The sequence below is a fragment of the Pseudophryne corroboree genome, chromosome 9 (assembly GCF_028390025.1).
Source record: "Pseudophryne corroboree isolate aPseCor3 chromosome 9, aPseCor3.hap2, whole genome shotgun sequence".
Taxonomy (NCBI): domain Eukaryota; kingdom Metazoa; phylum Chordata; class Amphibia; order Anura; family Myobatrachidae; genus Pseudophryne; species Pseudophryne corroboree.
Genome location: NC_086452.1, coordinates 263,289,695 through 263,309,956, shown reverse-complemented (window position 1 = coordinate 263,309,956; position 20,262 = coordinate 263,289,695). Strand labels below are relative to the sequence as shown.

At 40.9% G+C, this 20,262-nt stretch overlaps 1 protein-coding gene across 3 annotated transcripts in view; it reads left to right on the top strand.

Moving 5' to 3' along the window:
• DDR2 (discoidin domain receptor tyrosine kinase 2) overlaps nucleotides 1-20,262 on the top strand; it is a 429,134-nt gene that overhangs the window by 216,663 nt on the left and 192,209 nt on the right. For all 3 annotated transcript variants that reach the window (XM_063940268.1, XM_063940269.1, XM_063940270.1), the window contains one exon: nucleotides 2,496-2,643. In XM_063940268.1, coding sequence (XP_063796338.1) covers nucleotides 2,496-2,643 — 148 coding nt within the window. The remainder of the gene's footprint in view (nucleotides 1-2,495; nucleotides 2,644-20,262) is intronic.

The window sequence follows — 20,262 nt, the reverse complement described above, 5'->3', positions numbered from 1 at the left end:
TCCATCTACATATGAATTACATTTATAGCTACCTATTAATAAAATCAAAACTCCTTACACAAAGTGAAGCCCGAAACTGAATGATTGAAAAAACATGTATTTAGAACAAAATTGATGATAATTATGGTTAATTAAGTGGAATACATTTTGACAAAGATGTTGTAAGTGGTCCAACAAGAAAACATAAACGTTTTGTCTGGTACAGACTAGTGCAAATTAATCTGAAATAATATTTAAAGCAATAAAACAAACAGATGTGCAACGGATGGTAACTGCTTTAAAGTGTGTTCTTAATGCTCTTAGGTCTTATTGTAATTGGACGTTTATAAATGGGTTCTGAAAAAGTTCTATTATACCAAGTAAAGTTCAATTCTTTATTCAGCTTTAGTTAGAACATTTTAGGGTGTATTTATCATAATAATTTTGTAGTAGATACCCACAAGTATTAAGTATCCTAAGAATGTATGTACTGGAGACTGTATCAGATGTCGGAGATATTTGCTGCAGTCCTTATGTTTTCTATTGGCAAAGCAGCCCCCATTTCTTCATGCACAACTATTCACCCACCTAAAGTCACTACTTTGTAGAGCCATCATTTGCGGCAATTACAGCTGCAAGTCGCTTTGCATAAGTTTCTATGAGCTTGCCACATCTTGCCACAGGGATTTTTGCCCATTCCTCAAGGCAAAACTGCTCCAGCTCCTTCATATTGGATGGTTTACGCTTGTGAACAACAATCTTCAAGTCTGACCACAGATTCTTAATTGGATTGAGATCTGGGCTTTGACTAGGCCATTCCAACACATTTAAATGTTTCTCCTTAAACCACTCGAGTGTTGCTTTAGCAGTATGCTTTGGGACATTGTCCTGCTGGAAGGTGAACCTCCGTCCCAGTCTCAAATCACAGGCAGACTGAAACTGGTTTTGCTCAAGAATATCCCTGTATTTAGCACCATCCATCTTTCCCTCGACTCGAAACAGTTTCCCAGTCCCTGCTGCTGAAAAACATCCCCACAACATGATGCTGCCACCACCATGTTTCACTGTGGGGATGGTGTTCTTAGGTTGATGGGATGTGTTGGTTTTGCGCCAGACATAGCGTTTTCCTTGGTGGCCAAAAAGTTAAATTTTAGTCTCATCTGACCAGAGCACCTTCCTCCATACATTTGGGGAGTCGTCCACATGCCTTTTGGCAAACTCAAAACGTGCCTTCTTATTTTTAACACTAAGTAATGGCTTTTTTCTGGCCACTCTTCCATAAAGCCCAGCTCTATGGAGTGTACATCTTATTGTGGTTACATGCTCAGATACACCAGTCTCTGCTGTGGAACTCTGCAGCTCCTTCAGGGTTACCTTTGGTCTCTGTGCTGCCTCTTTGATTAACGTCCTCCTTGCCCGGTCTGTGAGTTTTGGTGGCCGGTCCTCTCTTGGCAGGTTTGTTGTGGTACCATGTTCTTTCCATTTGAATATGATGGATTTGATGGTGCTTCGGGGGATCATCAAAGATTTGGATATTTTTTTATAACCCAACCCTGACTTGTACTTCTCAACAACTTTGTCCCTGACATGTTTAGAGAGCTCCTTGGTCTTCATGGTGTGATGCCTCTTGCTTAGTGGTGTTGCAGCCTCTGGGGCCTTTCAGAAAAGGTGTGTTTATACTGACAGATCATGTGACACTTAGGGGGAGATTCAAATGTTTGAAAAGTCGGTTGGGTGTCTGTTTTTCCTGTCTATTAGATAGGAAAAAAGACTTCCAACTGACTTTTCAAACATTTGAATCTCGTCCTTAGATTGCACACAGGTGGACTTTATTTCACTTATTATGTCACCTCTGAAGGTAATTGGTTGCACCAGAAGTTTTGAGGGGCTTCATAGCAAAGTGGGTGAATACATATGCACATGCCAATTCTCAAATTTTTATTTCTAAAAATTATTTTTTATATAAATTTTTCTCATTTCACTTCACCAACTTAGACTATTTTGTGCATATTCATCACATAAAATTCAGATTACGAAAAAAAAAAAAAAAATTACAGGTTGTAATGTAGCAAAATAGGTAAAAAGCCAAGGGGAGTGGAGGGGAAATACTTTAGCAAGGCACTGTACACTAAGGGGGTAATTCCAAGTTGATCGTAGCAGGACATTTTTTAGCAGTTGGGCAAAACCATGTGCACTGCAGGTGTGGCAGATATAACATTTGCAGAGAGAGTTAGATTTGGGTGGGTTATTTTATTTCTGTGCAGGGTAAATACTGGCTGCTTTATTTTTACACTGCAAATTAGATTGCAGATTGAACACACCACACCCAAATCTAACTCTCTCTGCACGTTATATCTGCCTCCCCCGCAGTGCACATGGTTTTGCCCAATTGCTAACAGAATTCCTGCTGCGATCAACTTGGAATTACCCCCTAACTGTATTGCCAGTGGCATACATTGTTTTTTTTTCTTCCATCATTGCAGGTTCTCACTAACATTTTTTTAAAAATGTTTTAGGTTCTTGAAGGGAATGTCAACCCATATGACATAGTATTAAAGGATCTTGAGCCTCCTATAATTGCGAGATTTCTACGCTTTATCCCAGTGACTGACCATTCTATGAATGTATGTTTACGAGTTGAGCTATATGGCTGTGTCTGGCTAGGTAAGTTATATTGTCATTTTACATAAAAGTACTTGATATTATGCTGTTCCCTTACAAATGAAATGCCATTGTTGTATAGTATTATACAGACCTTTGTACTCGTAGCTACCAAAACACTGTAGAATAACAGAATTTTTTTAAGATACATGAGTTCTAAGTGAAATGAAATGGAATTCCATTTGACAATGTAAATTCTAATAAGTGATGTTATTAACCATATATTAGGCACTGCCCTGTTTATTCTGCAATTGTTTCTAGTTTAATTATTACCCTCAAACTTTCATATAGTTTATGCATTACTTATGCATTGCTATTCATGGAACACCAACAATTTGAAACATTGTTCAATAATATCATGTTTAATGTAATGTATACAGAATAGTTTTGAATAACACACTGGTCACTGAGGAACAGCAGCTGCGGAACCATTTACCTCTATACACATAGTGGCAGATGTATTAAATACTAAGAGAAAAAGTAAAGAAGTTGCCCATAGCAACCAACTTCTAATTGTCATTTTATAGACTGCGCTAGACAAATGATAACTAGATGCTGAATGTTGCTATGGTCAACTTCTTCACTTTGTCTATCTCTAAGGGGTATATTTACTAAAGTGCAGGTTTATAGAAGTGGATATGTTGCTCATAGCAACCAGCCAGATTCTACTTATCATTTATCTAGCACCTTCTCGAAAACAATAGCCACAATGTGATTGGTTGCTATGGGCATATGGGCAATGCCGGATCCCACCCGGGAATTGGAAACGGGTCCTTCCAGGGTGGGATCCGACATTGGAGCCTCTGCACTGGCTTTCCAACCTGGCAATAAGCCGGGTCAGTTGTCATAGTGGTGGGGAGCGGAGCTGGCAGCGGGGGCAGGGCTGGGAGATAAGCTCATCTCCGCCTCTCACCATGTAGTAAACGGGTCCCGGGTCTCATCGACCCAGAAATACGTTTATGATGCCACTGACCCGGTATTCCACCCGGGAATAACCCTACTTGTTACCCGGGTTGAATTACTGGGTCAGGCGACCCGAGAATTCTCATGGGGCCCTTTCACATCAAACACTGACCCGTGTCGACCCAGCAATATGCCGGGTCGATACCGGGTTATTTTTGCGATGTGAGAGGGGTATAATTTTTAAGTCTGCAGAACTATAAGCTTGATTGTTTATATACAACACTCCTCAATTCTTAGACAAGAACCACAATGTGATGAACAAGCAACAATTATACTCAAGTAGTTTCACTATATGAATACTTTAGACTACACATTGAATCTTTCATGAGGCCTACAATGCCTATTAGGATAATTGTTGTGAAACCCTTGCGCATAGGACTCTGTAAATTGTTCTTTCTTTGAAGACTCTGGTAGTTTCTAAAATACTGAGTTGAAGATTCACATTCTTGTTGAACAACTGGTGTCATGACTAGAGACTTCGGAGTCCTATCCTACTGAAAAACATCTCTGTAATAGCACGAGGAGGCTATTCAATCAATAATCCATTTGATTCTTGAATCAATTCAATATCTGAGCTCTAATGTACTAATTCCACACCTTTGCTTGTAACCTCCCACCCTTTTGCATGAAGGATTTGATCTACATGACAATGCCATAAGCCACCTTCAAATATGAACCATAGACATTAAGAGACTAGACACAAACTTTTTTCCTGGTTGCTCTAGGTCACCTTGGTAATCTCATGCTAACAATTTCTGACCAGCATCAAAGTTTCTAATTGGTGTTTGATGCATATTTTCATACATCTGGTTTCAATAAATCCCCAACAGGTTTTTGAGTTTCTACTGTGGAAGGTCATTGCTGGTGTCAGCCCAGCAGCACCATGTGATAAACAAATATTTTTACATTGGGGGTCATTCCGAGTTGTTCGCTCGCAAGCTGCTTTTAGCAGCTTTGCACACGCTAAGCCGCCGCCTACTGGGAGTGAATCTTAGCTTATCAAAATTGCGAACGAAAGATTAGCAGAATTGCGAATAGACACTTCTTAGCAGTTTCTGAGTAGCTTCAAACTTACTCGGCATCTGCGATCAGTTCAGTCAGTTTCGTTCCTGGTTTGACGTCACAAACACACCCAGCGTTCGCCCAGACACTCCTCCGTTTCTCCTGCCACTCCCGCGTTTTTCCCAGAAACGGTAGCGTTTTTTCGCACACCCCCATAAAACGGCCTGTTTCCGCCCAGAAACACCCACTTCCTGTCAATCACATTACGATCACCAGAACGAAGAAAAAACCTCGTAATGCCGTGAGTAAAATACCTAACTGCATAGCAAATTTACTTGACACAGTCGCACTGCGGACATTGCGCATGCGCATTAGCGACTAATCGCTCCGTTGCGGAAAAAAATAACGAGCGAACAACTCGGAATGACCCCCATTGTACAGTAACTTACCTTATTGAAAATGTAAAGATATCTTACAGCTAATATATGGTACTGTAGCTGAGTGGTAAACTGCTATGTGAAGTGATTTATGTCATTTCTTTTCAATAATCTCTGGGATTCTTCAGAAATGAACTGAAGTCTATTATCACTAAATATTTGTTTGGGTAAACCATTTCTGGGGAATATATTTTGCAAAATAGCAATAATTTACTCAGCTAGAGATGTCATATTGTGGACTACAGGCCATGTGAATGTACATGCAAAATTAATATAAAGTCTGAGGACCATTCCCAAATCTACAACATAACTGGCAGAGATGCATTTAGAATATTTTGACATCTTTCACAATATTTAGATATTGATTCAAATGAATCATCAGGCCACCATACATAACTTCTATGGCCAGCAGTTAAATTTCCCAATATTCTTGAACAAAGTATGGTGAGCTCTAGCACCATATATTAATGTTTATTGAGATATAGACACTTGATATCTTTTTGCTGAGAATCCAGGATACAGTGAGTTTCAAACAACCTTTATCTGTATTGTCATGGACTCTTGATAACTCTGGATCACATCTGGTTTATTGGTTGATGACAACATTAATTATATTCAATGATGAAGATCAAGTTGTTGTAGAGGGGATTGTCACAATCCATCAGTCAATGTTTCCATTAAGTTTTGTCCCCGTAAATTAAATCTCGTAAGAGTGAGCTTTCAAGAATAAGGATCATTTTTTAATATGGCTGCCATTAATGCAGGTGCTTCTTTTTTTTAGGATTGAATATAGGTATAAAGTGTTTTCTAGCATATAACTGGTGCAAACTTCTGGTGGGATTTTGTTATTCCTGATTGAAGACTTAAAGCTGCGTGATCAATTTGTGCATAGTTTGGTCCTGCCACTGTAAATGCAGTTGTTTGCTCACTGCAATGCAGTAAGTATGTTATAAGACTGACCGATTCAACAAGTTAAGGTTTCATGTGAAAACTAGGTAGAGATGGGTCAACGTGCTTGAAGATCAATGTGATCAACTTCATGTTTTGAAAAGCCTTTGCACAGTTTGTAGAATATTTTCATGGTGCTCCCTTCTCTGTGTGCATTCATTACATGTAGCAGCAGTGATATTGAAATAGAAATATGTGATAATTCACAGCCTAGATAACAACTCAACTGGGCCACAGCTTGTGGGCATGATCCTTGCAGTACTACTTTAGATTCGTCCTCGGGTTTATGTTCATCTTTTTTTGTTAGTAACCTGTCCATGGTGAGAAATGCACTTTTAAAGACACATTTATCTTGATTCCCTCTCATACAGAATTCATGTAATTAATGAGTGCAATGTTACCTTTTTTTAAATAATCTTCATCATCCTTTGCATGGTTATCGAGGTAACATCAAGTATTAGGTATACCGCTGTAAAATTCCCTATAATTCCCTGTATAATGGAATTTCAAATTGATGGGATTGAAGCTATTCCAAAGGTGAGACAGTTGTTTGGTAATAAACTTTTGGGTCTCTTGGTTCTTAAAATTTCAATGATGTCTCTTCCATCTCCAATTGTAAATTAGCTTGTGCTAAATCAATTTTATAAAGTAAGCTCCTTCCAACAGAGCTGAAAAAATGCCCTCAGTCTTTGGTACTGGATATTGCACTGTATGCAATGTTATCCCCACAAAAATCTCCTGTTTCTAAACTCCTTAACCTCATATCTTTGCTTAGTCTCTCCCAGTGGACCTCCTTGCCTTCCCATGTGAATAGGAGCATACTTGATCTGGTCTTCACTCAAACTTGTGATATTTCTGATTTCTCCAACTCCCAATTTCCCCTGTCTGACCACCACCTGCTCTCTTTTAACTTATCTATCTGTGTTTTTCTATCTCCTAAGGCTACCATCACTACGTGTAACATTGAGGCTATTTTACACTACTTCCCTATCCTCCCTGTTCAATTCACTTCTCTCTCTTATGCACTGAACAAGCCACTTCCCTACATAATGCATACCCTACTTCTGTTCTTGACTCAGTCGCTCCACTGATCACTATTCACTCTCACAGATAAACACCTCAACCCTGACATATTAAATGCGCCAGACATCTGCAAAAATGCTCACGGACTGCCGAGCGACAGTGGAGGAAATCAAGCTCTAAGGCAGACTTCCTCTATAACAAACTTGCTCTCATCCTTCAATGCTGCTCTTTCCACCCAGTCTTCAAACTCCTGGCGCCTCATTGTCACTGTCAACTCTATCCTCTGCTCACCCCCACCTCATCAGCCCTCCTCACTCTCTGCTCTTGAGTTTGCCACTTACTTCACACTCAAAATTGACTCTGTACATCAGGATATCACATCCCACCAGACCATCAGCAACCAGCCTCCTCCTTTCCTTAATAATTAATAATGAGAGCGCAAATACATTAAAAATGCAATAATATATTTAATTCACACATAAAATACTATATAAACATAGATAGGTTGCATAGATCTTATGTAGAGCAATAACTCACAATAACAAGTATCCGGATTAAAAAGTTTGTTTGAGTGGATGTCCTTAACCAGACCCACAGTAATGTTAAAATGGTGGGTTTTAAGGATTTATAGGTTATATCCCGCAATGATAGCAAACAATTTGTGGCTGGCTTTCCTATGCAATATCGAATATAATGCTCATCGCTGTTAGGGAGTCCTTGGCAAAACTTCCAATGTAGCCTGTCAGCGGTGATGTCAGTGAGCGGGTGCTGATATCCGAGCAGTGACAGATGGATGTTAGATACCGAGGAAGATCCAGGTAAATGTGTTCAGCAGCCAGCTGCGGATCAGCCTGAAGCACCAGAATGAATGGTGCAGCGGCAGGCGGGCTTCAGTCACTGTGTCCCGGAGAGGGGAAGATGGGAACCAATTACCAGAGTGCAGTCATGGTCTGGCTTAGGGGAATATGCTCCACAGAATTGCCCCTTGACGTGTTTCTCCATTATGGGCAAATTAGCGGTTTCTTCAGAAGGAATGAATGGGATCAGCCAGGTATTTAAATGGTTCAATGGCCAATCCATAGATTCCCTTAATAAGAGGAATCAGGTGTGCATCCACGCAATAAAGGTGCTCATTATATCAGGTTAATAAAGCTAGTATCAAGAATTGCAATAATACAATATAACATTCTAAATTCACATATAAATCAACTTCTTAAATGATCAAACAATATGTTTCAATATTTGGTTGAAACAAAAATGGCAACAGGCAACATAGGTGTTATTTAATAACAATATAACATAAGTGTTACTTTTAAAACAGTCCACAGCTTTATATATTAGAAAATTAACTTGATCATCTGTGCAGAGACTGTGGCTCACTGCAGTAATGCAGAGGACTGGTATATATAGTAGACCCAGGGTCAATAACACCCTTGGACAGAGAAATATTTTTTATCATTCTTATTATCCGTTTACATTTATTTTTCATTTTTAAGAACTACACACACACACACACACACACACACACACACACACACATATATAGTTTTTTTTTTTTTTTTCCTCTGTTTAGAATTTATATGTAGTCTCTTGACATTAAATACCCAGACCAGTTAAAAAGCACAGATAGTCATCCGTAGTTCAAATCATACATCAACTATGATGAAACAATTTTTTTTTAAATATAGTAATAAAATGATGATAATCAAAGTACACTAAGGAATTCAAATTAGAGTATCCTAAACAGAACATCCATACATGTGGGTCTGTATTCGGAAAAAAAAACACCCACATACATGAATATAAAATGTTATATAGCAATTTATTGTGATGTTAGTATCAATACATAAATTAATATCGACACTATTAGCTGGCTAAAACGACCAGGAGAGGTTCATTGCCAAATTTACAATAGTGGACATCAACACTTATAGATATAAGAAAGAGGGATAGTCAATAGGAAAAACATAGGGAATTTTTAAAGAGAGTACAATAGATTCCGTATAGGTAGAATTAATCATATTCACTTTTAGAAAAAATTATGTAATATCCCAAGATAGATACAGTATTAGCTAAAGGGGAGGGCATAAATTGGAATAAGACTATTCAAAATAGAGAGAACAGGAATTGTTAAAATATATAAACAATTCCTATTTAGATGTTATTCAATTCAATGGATTCATTTAGACCTGCAGGGAATAAGGTCCCCAGCGAAAAAATCCAGAACGATTCTCTCTTACATAAAAGATTATAATGATCTCCTCCTCTCGAGGTCGCCTTAATGCTCTCCATGCATTGTAAACAAAGCACATTAATATCCCCCTGGTGCTTAAAATGCACGTCGGGATAAGCTGTGTAAACAGAACCCTCTTAGGACATTACGCCTATGTTCCAGGAATCTAGTATTTAATGTGCGGGTTGTTCGCTCAACATATTGCAAACCACAGCTGCAAGTGATTAGATACAGATGTGTCCACATATATCTTTGCTATATCCCGTCATGTATGGCACAGTTTTGCATGCCATAGACTCAGAGATTTAGCCATGCCTTGTGATTTTTCTTAATTTGCTTCTTTAATATGTTACTTTATACATATTCTATTATGGCAAACAAAAATTTAAAAATTCATCCACTCGCTACTCGTGAAAAACAGCTTAGCCATGTTTTAAATGTTGAGCCAAATTTGTAAAAAAGCAAAGATGTAAGTGGACTCATCTGGTATATTACAAATGAGGAGTTGCAATTAATATGACTGGTAATATCAAACGAGGTGCCCAGTGCAGTCGAACTGAACTGGGTACTTTTGTTCAACAGAAAATTGCAGGTTAAACATCGTGATCTCCCGCATTTGAAGCAACCCTTCACATTGGTAATCGTGGTTGGTTTAATTGTTTCTTTCCCTTTCTTTCCTACCACTCAATGCTTGACCCATTCTAGTCTTGCTTCCATACTCTCCACTCCACTGAAACTGCCCTCACAAAAGCCTGCAATGACCTCTTTGCTGCTAAATCCAAGTGCCACTACTCTTTGCGTATTCTTCTTGACCTCTCTGCTACTTTTGACACTGTGGACCACCCTCTTCTGCAATCCTTCAGTCCATTGATCTTCCCTCTCCTGGCTGTCCTCCTACCTCTCTGACCGCTCCTTCTCTGTCTCCTCTCATGACTCCACGCCCCGCACTTCCACTTACAGTAGATGTCCCCCAAGGTTCTATTTTTGTTCCTTTTCTCTCTCTATATGTCCTCTTTGGGTGAGCTCATTAGCTCTTTTGACTACAGTATCATATCTATGCTGATGATACTCAAATCTACCTTTCCTCACTTGACCTCTCCCCCGCTCTCCTTACTAGTATTTCCAGCTGTCTCTCTGCTATCTCTTCTTGAATGTCTCAGGGCTTTCTTAAACTTAACATATCTAAGACTGAGATGATCTTCTTCCCACATTCTTGCACAACCTCACCTCCCACAATTTCATTATATATTGATGGCACTACTATCTCCTCTAGCAATCTTTTACTCCTCCCTGTCCTTCAACCCATACATTCACCACCTCTGCTGTTTTCATCTCGAAAATATTTCCAGGATCAGAATTTCCAGGATGCTACTAAGACCCTTATCCACTTACTGGTCATCTCCATGTCACGTCAAGCTGTTTTTGGAAATCCATGGGACTCAGGCCAACTGAAGGAGTAGATGCTGCTGTAAGGAGAAAACTGGGTGGACAAAGATTGCTTCTTCAATAAAGTATATTAAAAGAAACTAAAAGATTCTAGTGCAGCTGAACAAGAGATTTAGAGTTCGAGAGGTAATTATAATGATTCACTGGAAGTAGTTCATACAACTGAGTGGTAGTGGATACTGGGAATTCAGTTGAAAAACTGAAACGAATTGTAACAATGGATATAGAAAACGTGACTGAAGGACTGTGAAGATTTGTGAGCACTGGATGTTGGGAAGACGTGGCTGAAGAACTGAAGAATTGATAACTCCGGATATTTCAAAGACAAGACTGAAGAACTGAAGTATTGTGGACTCCAGATATTTGAAAGATAAGACTGAAGAACTGAAGAAGAAGCCGGCAGATCTCCACGGGATTCTGGATGATCCGGTGGTTAACTGCGAACAGCGTACCAGGGAGCTGGCAGGTATCTCGCAGCGGGGAAGGTGGGCGAACACTTAGAGTGGAGTAGGGACCATGACACCTGGACAGACACAGATACAATTTGCGGGCGCACAGGGCATGGGTTCTGACTAGCAGCAACAAAGTACTGCCATAGAGTGCAAAAACCTGAGCCTATTTGTAGGGAGTAAAGCAACAGGATTGGCTGATCAATTACCCAGAGCCCATTGGTAAAGCATACTGGTCTCCAACATGGCCACCTTCAATTTAAAGACACACTCAGGAGCGCTGCAGCCAGCCTGGTTCCACAGACTCCCAGCCTCCTGGTAGCGGCATCATCCCTGCTGCTGGCCGCGCCGAATCCTCCTACAGCCGTGCAGCAACGCGTGCAGCCATACCGGCAGCACTCGAACACCGGACCCTGCAGTGAGCACACAGCATTTGACACTCCAGACAGGCCTACTGTAATCTCCTCCTATCTGGGATCCCTGACAAATGCCTCTCTCCACTCCAATCTATCCTCAATGCTGCAGCCGGGCTCATTTTTCTCACCATGTCTTCATCCCTCTCTCACAAGCCCTTCACTGGCTCCCCTTTACTTTCAGAATCCAATTCAAACTTCTCACATTACAAAGCCTTCACCCACTCCTCTCCCATTTACATCTCTGACTTTATCGCCCTTTTACATTCCCAACCATCCTCTATGATCCTCTATGCTCCACTAATGCCCACCGCCTCTCCTGCCTACTGATTACTTCCTCCCACTCCTACTGTACATCCAAAATGTTTCATGTGATGCTTCCTTTCTCTGGAATTCTTTACCTCACCCCCTCAGACTCTCCACCTCTATACAAAACTTCAAACAGGCTCTCAAGACCCACTTCTTTACCAAACCCAGCAAACTCTTATCCTAACCCTATGTTCCACGTTCACTGTCTACTCCATCTGTGTCACCCCTGTCTATCTGCCCCTCCCCCTTCGAATGTAAGCTCTCACAAGCAGAACCCTCTTCCCACATAAGCTTTTACTTCTCTTACTTAAACCATTTTCTACTAAATTCTCACTTTGACGGCACCAAATCCCTCTGCTTTCAGCCACCCTGATATTTATTTCCGTGTCCTCTGCTGATGCAGCTATGTTTATGTACCGTGTACTTGTCCTATATTGTCTTGAACTGTAATGTTTTGATTATTTTTTTATGTACTCTGTTATTGGGTGCTGCTGATCCCTTATGGTGCCATTTAAATAAAGGATAACAATAATAATAATAATGATAATAATAATGATAATAAAAATATTATTATTATTATTATTAAGTATGTAGAACTGGACTAATCATTGTTTTAAAAACAAAATCTGAACAAGAGAGCGCAGGCAGACTCCGCTGAAATATCACAATTTTAATATACACAGTGATCACATAATATGATATACAATTAATACTAGATTAAAGCCAATAAAAATCAATAAAAATCCGCACTAAAACTTCATATAATTCCACACAATTCAGTGCACTGATAACCTGATATGATGATGATGTATGGATTAATATGTCCTGAAAGTTGGCAGCTGATGTTTAGATGCTGAAAGTCTGGATATTATCCATATAGCAGACTGATATTTGAAATTGCTTTGTTCAGGTTAAAGTCAGATGAATACAAAACAAGTGCACTGTTGATTATAGATTAGACCTCTATTACCCCAAGTCGACACCGCACCAGTTCTGCTCTGTTTAATGTAGCAGCATATTGTGGTGATATCGCTTACCACTTCCTCGGTGTATATGTAACACTGACAGGTGCTCGGGTGCCGCTAGCTCCGGCGGCTGAGTCCGATGCTCTCTCCTTACTGCAGCGTATCAGACCAGTGATCGCTCGCCGCTTCTACGGATCATCTGGCGGTGCTGTAATTATCCAAGATGCCGCTGATCCGAGGCGATGAGCTGGCAGCCACGGTCCCCGTATTAATATCCAGACTTTCAGCATCTAAACATCAGCTGCCAACTTTCAGGACATATTAATCCATACATCATCATCATATCAGGTTATCAATGCACTGAATTGTGTGGAATTATATGAAGTTTTAGTGCGGATTTTTATTGATTTTGATTGGCTTTAATCTAGTATTAATTGTATATCATATTATGTGATCACTGTGTATATTAAAATTGTGATATTTCAGCGGCGTCTGCCTGCACTCTCTTGTTTAGATTTTGTTTTTCCACTTGCTTAGGGATTGCTAATACCCTAATCCTTTGGGAGCGGCAGGCAGCATTTTCAACATAGGCTCAAGGAGGCGCCTTTCTTTCTTGTAGTTCTAATCATTGTTTTAGTCTGCAGAAGCGCAAATGTTTCCCACTTTATTTTTTTTCAATATTAAGACAAGGGGTGTGACCCATTCACTAGATTTCAAATGTAACAAAATTCCTGAATCTTTTAATTTCCTTAGTTCTACCTCAACCCTTGCTAGAACAACATATGGTACAGAGCATAGTAGCTTTGTAATTTAGTACAATGATAGAGCAATCAGCAAAGTCAGTAACACAATTTCTGCATTTTCTCTTTGTATATTTTTTCAGTACACAGGCATATCTATAATGGGTGCAGGGCAGTGACAGATTTAACCTATGGGTTGCAAGACTGAAGCCACCCCAGGTAAATCCACCACCTCAGCTCAGAGTCAATGAAGTCAGATGCAGTACGTGAGACTGCAGTGGCTTCACTGTGATTGGCAATTACTTCCTATTGGAAGTCCTAACTGTCAGTCATAGACAATACAGGCAGTCCCATAGGGAGATGTTTCCTCCCCCTGGGACTGCCAGACTGGGCTGCGATGAGCAGAGAGCTGGCTTCCTGTAGGAATCCACTCACTGTCTTGTCAGTCCTAGCCGGCGTCTATGAGCTGCAACTGATGCAGATAGAAGCCGGGGGTTTGAGCATGTGCAGTATGTTCGCCGTTACTGCGCATGCACCGCTCCTGGAATCTGTGAACTGCATTGTGAGGATGCTGTGACGTGGCCAGCAGCGGGGACAAGTGAGCAGGAACACAATGGCGGGGACAAGGTAGCAAGGACTCAACAGTACTGGTGCAGGGTGTGCTGTGTACACTGGCCCCTGGTTCCATTGGGGCCCACACACAGCACACCTATCTAATTATACTTACACTCTGTTAGTACAGTGCTGGCTGCAGAAATTACTGGAAAAATGGCCACCATGATCACTGTCCCAGTGATTTGCGCATGTGCAGTAGAGATGTCCCCAGGAAAAAGGTGCGGTCACCATGTTGCTGGAGATCTGCATATGCGCAGGAGACGCTGACTCAAAGCTGGAATCTACTGCACCACCGTAGAGGAGGGAGTCCACTTGGAGTCTGCACATGGGCCTCTTCCTCTCTTAAACCACTCCTTGCATCTCTGTGCTGTAACAGAGGACACATTTGCAATGTAACTGTAACGTATGTGCAGTACTTATAACATCAACCAACTACTTGCATATTAGCATTGCATGCAGTTAGTGTTTACCTCTTGTAACACGGATATTGTAAATAAGGACTCGCAGGCAGGTATTTCGGTTACAACCATAGTGTCTTAACTGGCATCAGACACTGTAGAACAGCATACACAGGCTTGGACCTGGACACTCAGTTACATGCAGAAAAACAAACAGATGAACATAAAAGGTCCTAGCACTTCCCATGCTCAAAAGTCACTCTGCTGCAGTGGCTTACAGCTACACATGCCATGCCCTCCTGGCACAGCCAATGTCCACATTCCCTGGTGCTATAAACTGTGCCCTGCTCACTGACTAAACTCCCCCCCCCCCCCCCCCCCCCCCGAATTTTCAGCATACGGCATTTTTTTTCTGTGTTTTTTTTTTTTTTTCTAATGGTGCATTGATAAATCTGTCACAAATGTGCCCGGCACATCTCTCTACGGCCCTGTCTACAGTGCCATCAAAGGCTGACACTGCACTAATTTGGGACTGTGCTATATGCACTCTATTCATGACTGATTTATATCACATGAACCATTTCCACTCCAAGCCTGTATGACATGACGCAGTGACTAGTTTATTACACTGGCAATAATTTTACTCAATTTACTTCTGGTCTTATAATGATATCTTGTGCCGTGATCAATGTTTTTTTCTTCTCTACCAGTTGTTCACTTCAGCTGCTGAAACATATACTTCTACACAGGGCCGGTTCTTGGTATTGTGGCGCCCCGGGCAAAATATGGGGGCGTGGCTTTAAATGGGGGCGTGGTCACGACGCTGAAAGAAAAATAAATAAATAAAAAGTATGCTTACTATCCTCGTTCCTGATCCAGACCCCCTCCGCCGGCGGCGCCGCTCTTCTCTCCTCTCTTCTCTTCGATCTATGGGAGAGACGTTATTACGTCTCTCCCATAGAACAGCATAGACACTAGAGGTCAATTATGACCCCTAGTGTCTGTGCCACTATGCTGTGCGGTGCGCGATGACGTCATCGCGCATCGCACAGCAAAGGTCCTCTACACGAAGGGAAACTAGACCGTAGCGTCTAGTTTCCCTTCATGGAGAGGACCTTTGCTGTGCGGTGCGCGATGACGTCATCGCGCACCGCACAACTAAGGTCCTCTCAATGAAGGGAAACTAGACGCTACGCGTCTGGTTCCCTTCAAAGCGGGGGGGCACAGCAGGGCACTGCGGGGGGCACAGTGGCGGATCTTGCCCTGGTGCGGCGCCCTCCGGATGGCGCCGGCGCCCTCCAGAAGGCGGCGCCCCGGGCAAAAGTACCGCTTGCCCGTGGCAAGAACCGCCACTGCTTCTACACATGCACATACCAATAATAACAGTTGGGCACATGACATAAAAACATTTACAGAATACTATACACTCCTAATGTCTACCTCTGCTGAACTATAAAGTTGTACACACACACATTCGGCATACTGAAGACCACCCGATGTAGCATATAGCAATACCTTTAAAGAACTTAAACAAACACCTGGCACAGAATTAGATTGATATTGCAGACTGCAGGTATTTAAAATAATTTAAAATAATTTTATTATTTGAAGGCTAATTAGGATACAAATAATAAAAAGCCAACCATGAGAAACAATAGCTCATACCACCTGAAAAAAATTGTCTGGTCCTCTAAAACATGGCGGGATTTGGAAAGGAGTAGAGGCTAAGGTGGAGTTGTCATAGATGTCTAAGGGACAGACATGCTCAATTAGCGTCATTTGTTTAAAAAAAACAATAATAATAATACTGGCACATTAACAAAATATCAGTACAGGTTGAGAATCCCATATCCAAATATTCCGAAACACGGAATATTCCGAAATACGGACTTTTTTGAGTGAGAGTGAGATAGTGAAACCTTTGTTTTTTGATGACTCAATGTACACAAACTTTGTTTAATACACAAAGTTATTAAAAATATTGTATTAAATGACCTTCAAGCTGTGTTTATAAGGTGTATATGAAACATAAATGAATTGTGTGAATGTACACACACTTTGTTTAATGTACAAAGTTATAAAAAATATTGGCTAAAATTACCTTCAGGCTGTCTGTATAAGGTGTATATGAAACATAAGTGCATTCTGTGCTTAGACTTGGGTCCCATCGCCATGATATCTCATTATGGTATGCAATTATTCCAAAATACGGAAAAATCCCATATCCAAAATACCTCTGGTCCCAAGCATTTTGGATAAGGGAGACTCAACCTGTAGAATACTGTATGTTGTAAAGGAATCTTACAAACCTGCAAAATAGCTCTATACATTTATAGGCATCATATAAGCACTTGTGCTCACAATTATTATACATTCTAAATAGACCTTAAAATATACATTCATGTGCTAGAAAAACTGAGACAGTCAGACAGTCGCTACTATTCCCAGTACATGCCACCACACCCCAGCATTAAAAGGTATCTTCTGAGATTCAAATTCTATGTTTAGGTGGATATCTCTACAAACTGTTGACAAATCATTTGCAGTGAAGAGGAAAGCATTCAATATCATGATTTAACGGGTTCACTACGGGTGGCCGGCGGTCGGGCTCCCGGCGACCAGCATCCCGGCGCCGGGAGCCCGACCGCCGGCTTACCGACAGCTTGGCGAGCGCAAATGAGCCCCTTGCGGGCTCGCTGCGCTCGCCACGCTACGGGCACGGTGGCGCGCTACGCGCGCCACACTATTTTATTCTCCCTCTATGGGGGTCGTGGACCCCCACGAGGGAAAATAATTGTCGGTATGCCGGCTGTCGGGCTCCCGGCGCCGGTATACTGAGCGCCGGGAGCCCGACCGCCGGCAAACAGAAGACCACCCGATTTAACCAACATTGGGGGTAATTCCAAGTTGATCGCAGCAGGAAATTTTTTAGCAGTTGGCCAAAACCATGTGCACTGCAGGGGAGGCAGATATAACATGTGCAGAGAGAGTTAGATTTGGGTGGGTTATTTTGTTTCTGTGCAGGGTAAATACTGGCTGCCTTATTTTTACACTGCAAATTAGATTGCAGATTGAACACACCACACCCAAATCTAACTCTCTCTGCACATGTTAAATCTGCCCCCCCTGCAGTGCACATGGTTTTGCCCAACTGCTAAAAATTTTCCTGCTGCGATCAACTTGGAATTACCCCCATTGAGCAAGGCTTGATTCATCCCTGAAATCAACACAAAATTTGGATTTTCATGTGCAACATTTCAAGGGTGTACTGCGAATACACATCATCAGGGAAGACATCCAGTGCGCCACACTGTTAAGGCTGACAAAAAAAAACACTGGATGATTGTGGACAGTGTTTTATGGAATGTATTGTAACATCTGTCTGGCATGGAACTTTGCTGCAGATAACAGCAAAATGTTATGCTGGGCCAAAAGTACCATTAGTGTTTGAACAATTCTGTCTACCCTTTCCTCTATGGCAGGCCTGGCCAATCTGTGGCTCTCAAGGTGTTGTGAAACTACAAGTCCCAGCATGCCCTGCCACAGTTTTGTTATTAGGGAATGCTAAAACTGTGGCAGGGCATGCTGGGACTTATAGTTTCACAACAGCTGGGTTGGCCAGGCCTGCTCTATGGGGTACAGGTGCTGATGGCACACTCATAGAAACATAGAATTTTCTGGAAGATAAGAACCACTTGGCCTATCTATTCGGCCCCTTTTTTTACCATATTTTTACCTCAAACCTCATTTGGTCCTTATGTTTTTGTAAGGATATTCTTATGTCTATCCCATGCATGTTTATATTACTCTCCTGTCTTAGCCTCTACCACCACTGATGGTAGGCTATTCCACTTGTGCACTACCCTTTCTGTGAAGTAATTTTTCCTCAAATTTCCCCTGAACCTACCTCCCTCCAGTCTCAGTGCATGTCCTTGTGTCCTATTACTTCTCTTCATTTGAAGAATGTTTCCCTCCTGGACTTTGTTATAACCCTTGATATATTTGAAAGTTTCTATCATGTCCCCCCTTCCCCTTCCCCTTCTCTGCTGCAAACTATACATATTGAGATTTTTTTAGTCTTTCTGGGTATGTTTTGTGATGTAGGCCATGCACCATTTTAGTTGCCCTTCATTATACAGTCTCTAATGTATTAATATCCTTCTGAAGATATGGCCTCCAGAATTGACACAATATTCTAGATGAGACCATACCAATGACCTATACGGTGGCATTATTACTTCTTTCTTTCTGCTGCTGATTCCTCAACCAAGCATCTGACTAGTCTACCTCTTTGCGTTGTTACATTGCTTACCTGCCATTAAATCATCTGAAATAGTGACTCCTAGATCCTATTCCTCCTCAGTAGTTTCCAGTAAAGTGCCATTAATACTATATTAAGCCTTTGGATTTTTGTTTTTTATATATATTCTATATTTTAATTTTTCCAAAAAGGAAAAGGTACAGTTAGCACAGACTTACAGTGGAATGAAATTATATAAAAGCAAAAAGAAGACGTATAGTATGACAAAGTGACAATATCTATACAATCTGGCAAATAACAGTCAAACATACAGAAAAAAGAAAACATAATTTATCACACTGATCCAATAGGTCTTCATGAAAACTGATCACTTAAATAGCCAGTATAAATTCAAATAAAACTTATAAGAAATAAAGAGAAAAAAAAATGTATGACAAAATGAGGGTTAGGGGTAGGGAAAGGCTAGGAAAAGAGGGAAGGTTAGAGAAAGAGGAAAAGAGGTGGACAGTTCAATAGTATCAATTAGTAATCAATTCTGGTGGGCAATTTCTCAACTGAGGAAGATAAGCAGTATTAGATACCGGTTGGTGGAATCAGATCCTTATAGGATGAGGTAGTCTTAAATTCTAGCCAGGAAGACCAAGTAGCATTATAGTCTGACTGCTTCTCCATAGCAGAATAATAAATGTCTTCTATGGTCTTATAAAACTCAATTCTTTGGAATCATTCCCAGATGTTTGATGAGAGAATGTTTATATTTTGTAAGTGGAATAGTGTTATGGGAAAGTAGCCAGAAATCTAGTTCAGTAAGAGCTTGAAATCCCAGGATATCAGTAGCGAGTTTAATGATTGTATCCCAAAAGGTAGCAATCAAGGGGCAATCCCACCAAATGTGAACCAGGGTACCTTTTTCACTACCACATCGCCAACATAGAGGAGAAACAGAGGGAAAAAACTTGTGTAGGAGGGGAGGACAGCGATACCATCTAGTGAAGAGTTTGTATTGAGTTTCTACCACTTCTAAACTAGTAGAACAACGTGCCATAACCTCACAATGTTTGTCCCAATTCATATAAATCTCTCGAGGAATAAGATCGGCATCCCATGCCTTACAAAAAGATGCCATGTCAGAAAAGTTACCATGTATTAAGATCTTATAAATACCAGATATAACATGAGTTGGCACTGAAGATTGGGAACACATACTCTCAAAGGGCGTGATAGCTCTCGTTAGATCTACAGTGTTGCGATTAGATGATATAAAGTGTCGAATTTGAAGATAAAACCAAAAATCTGACACCGGAATATCCATGAGTTCACAGAGATCCCGGAAAGATTTAATCTTCCCATCCGAAACCAAGTGAATCAGCCTGGTCAAACCCGCCCATTTCCACCTAGAAGCTACTAATCCCTTGGTTCC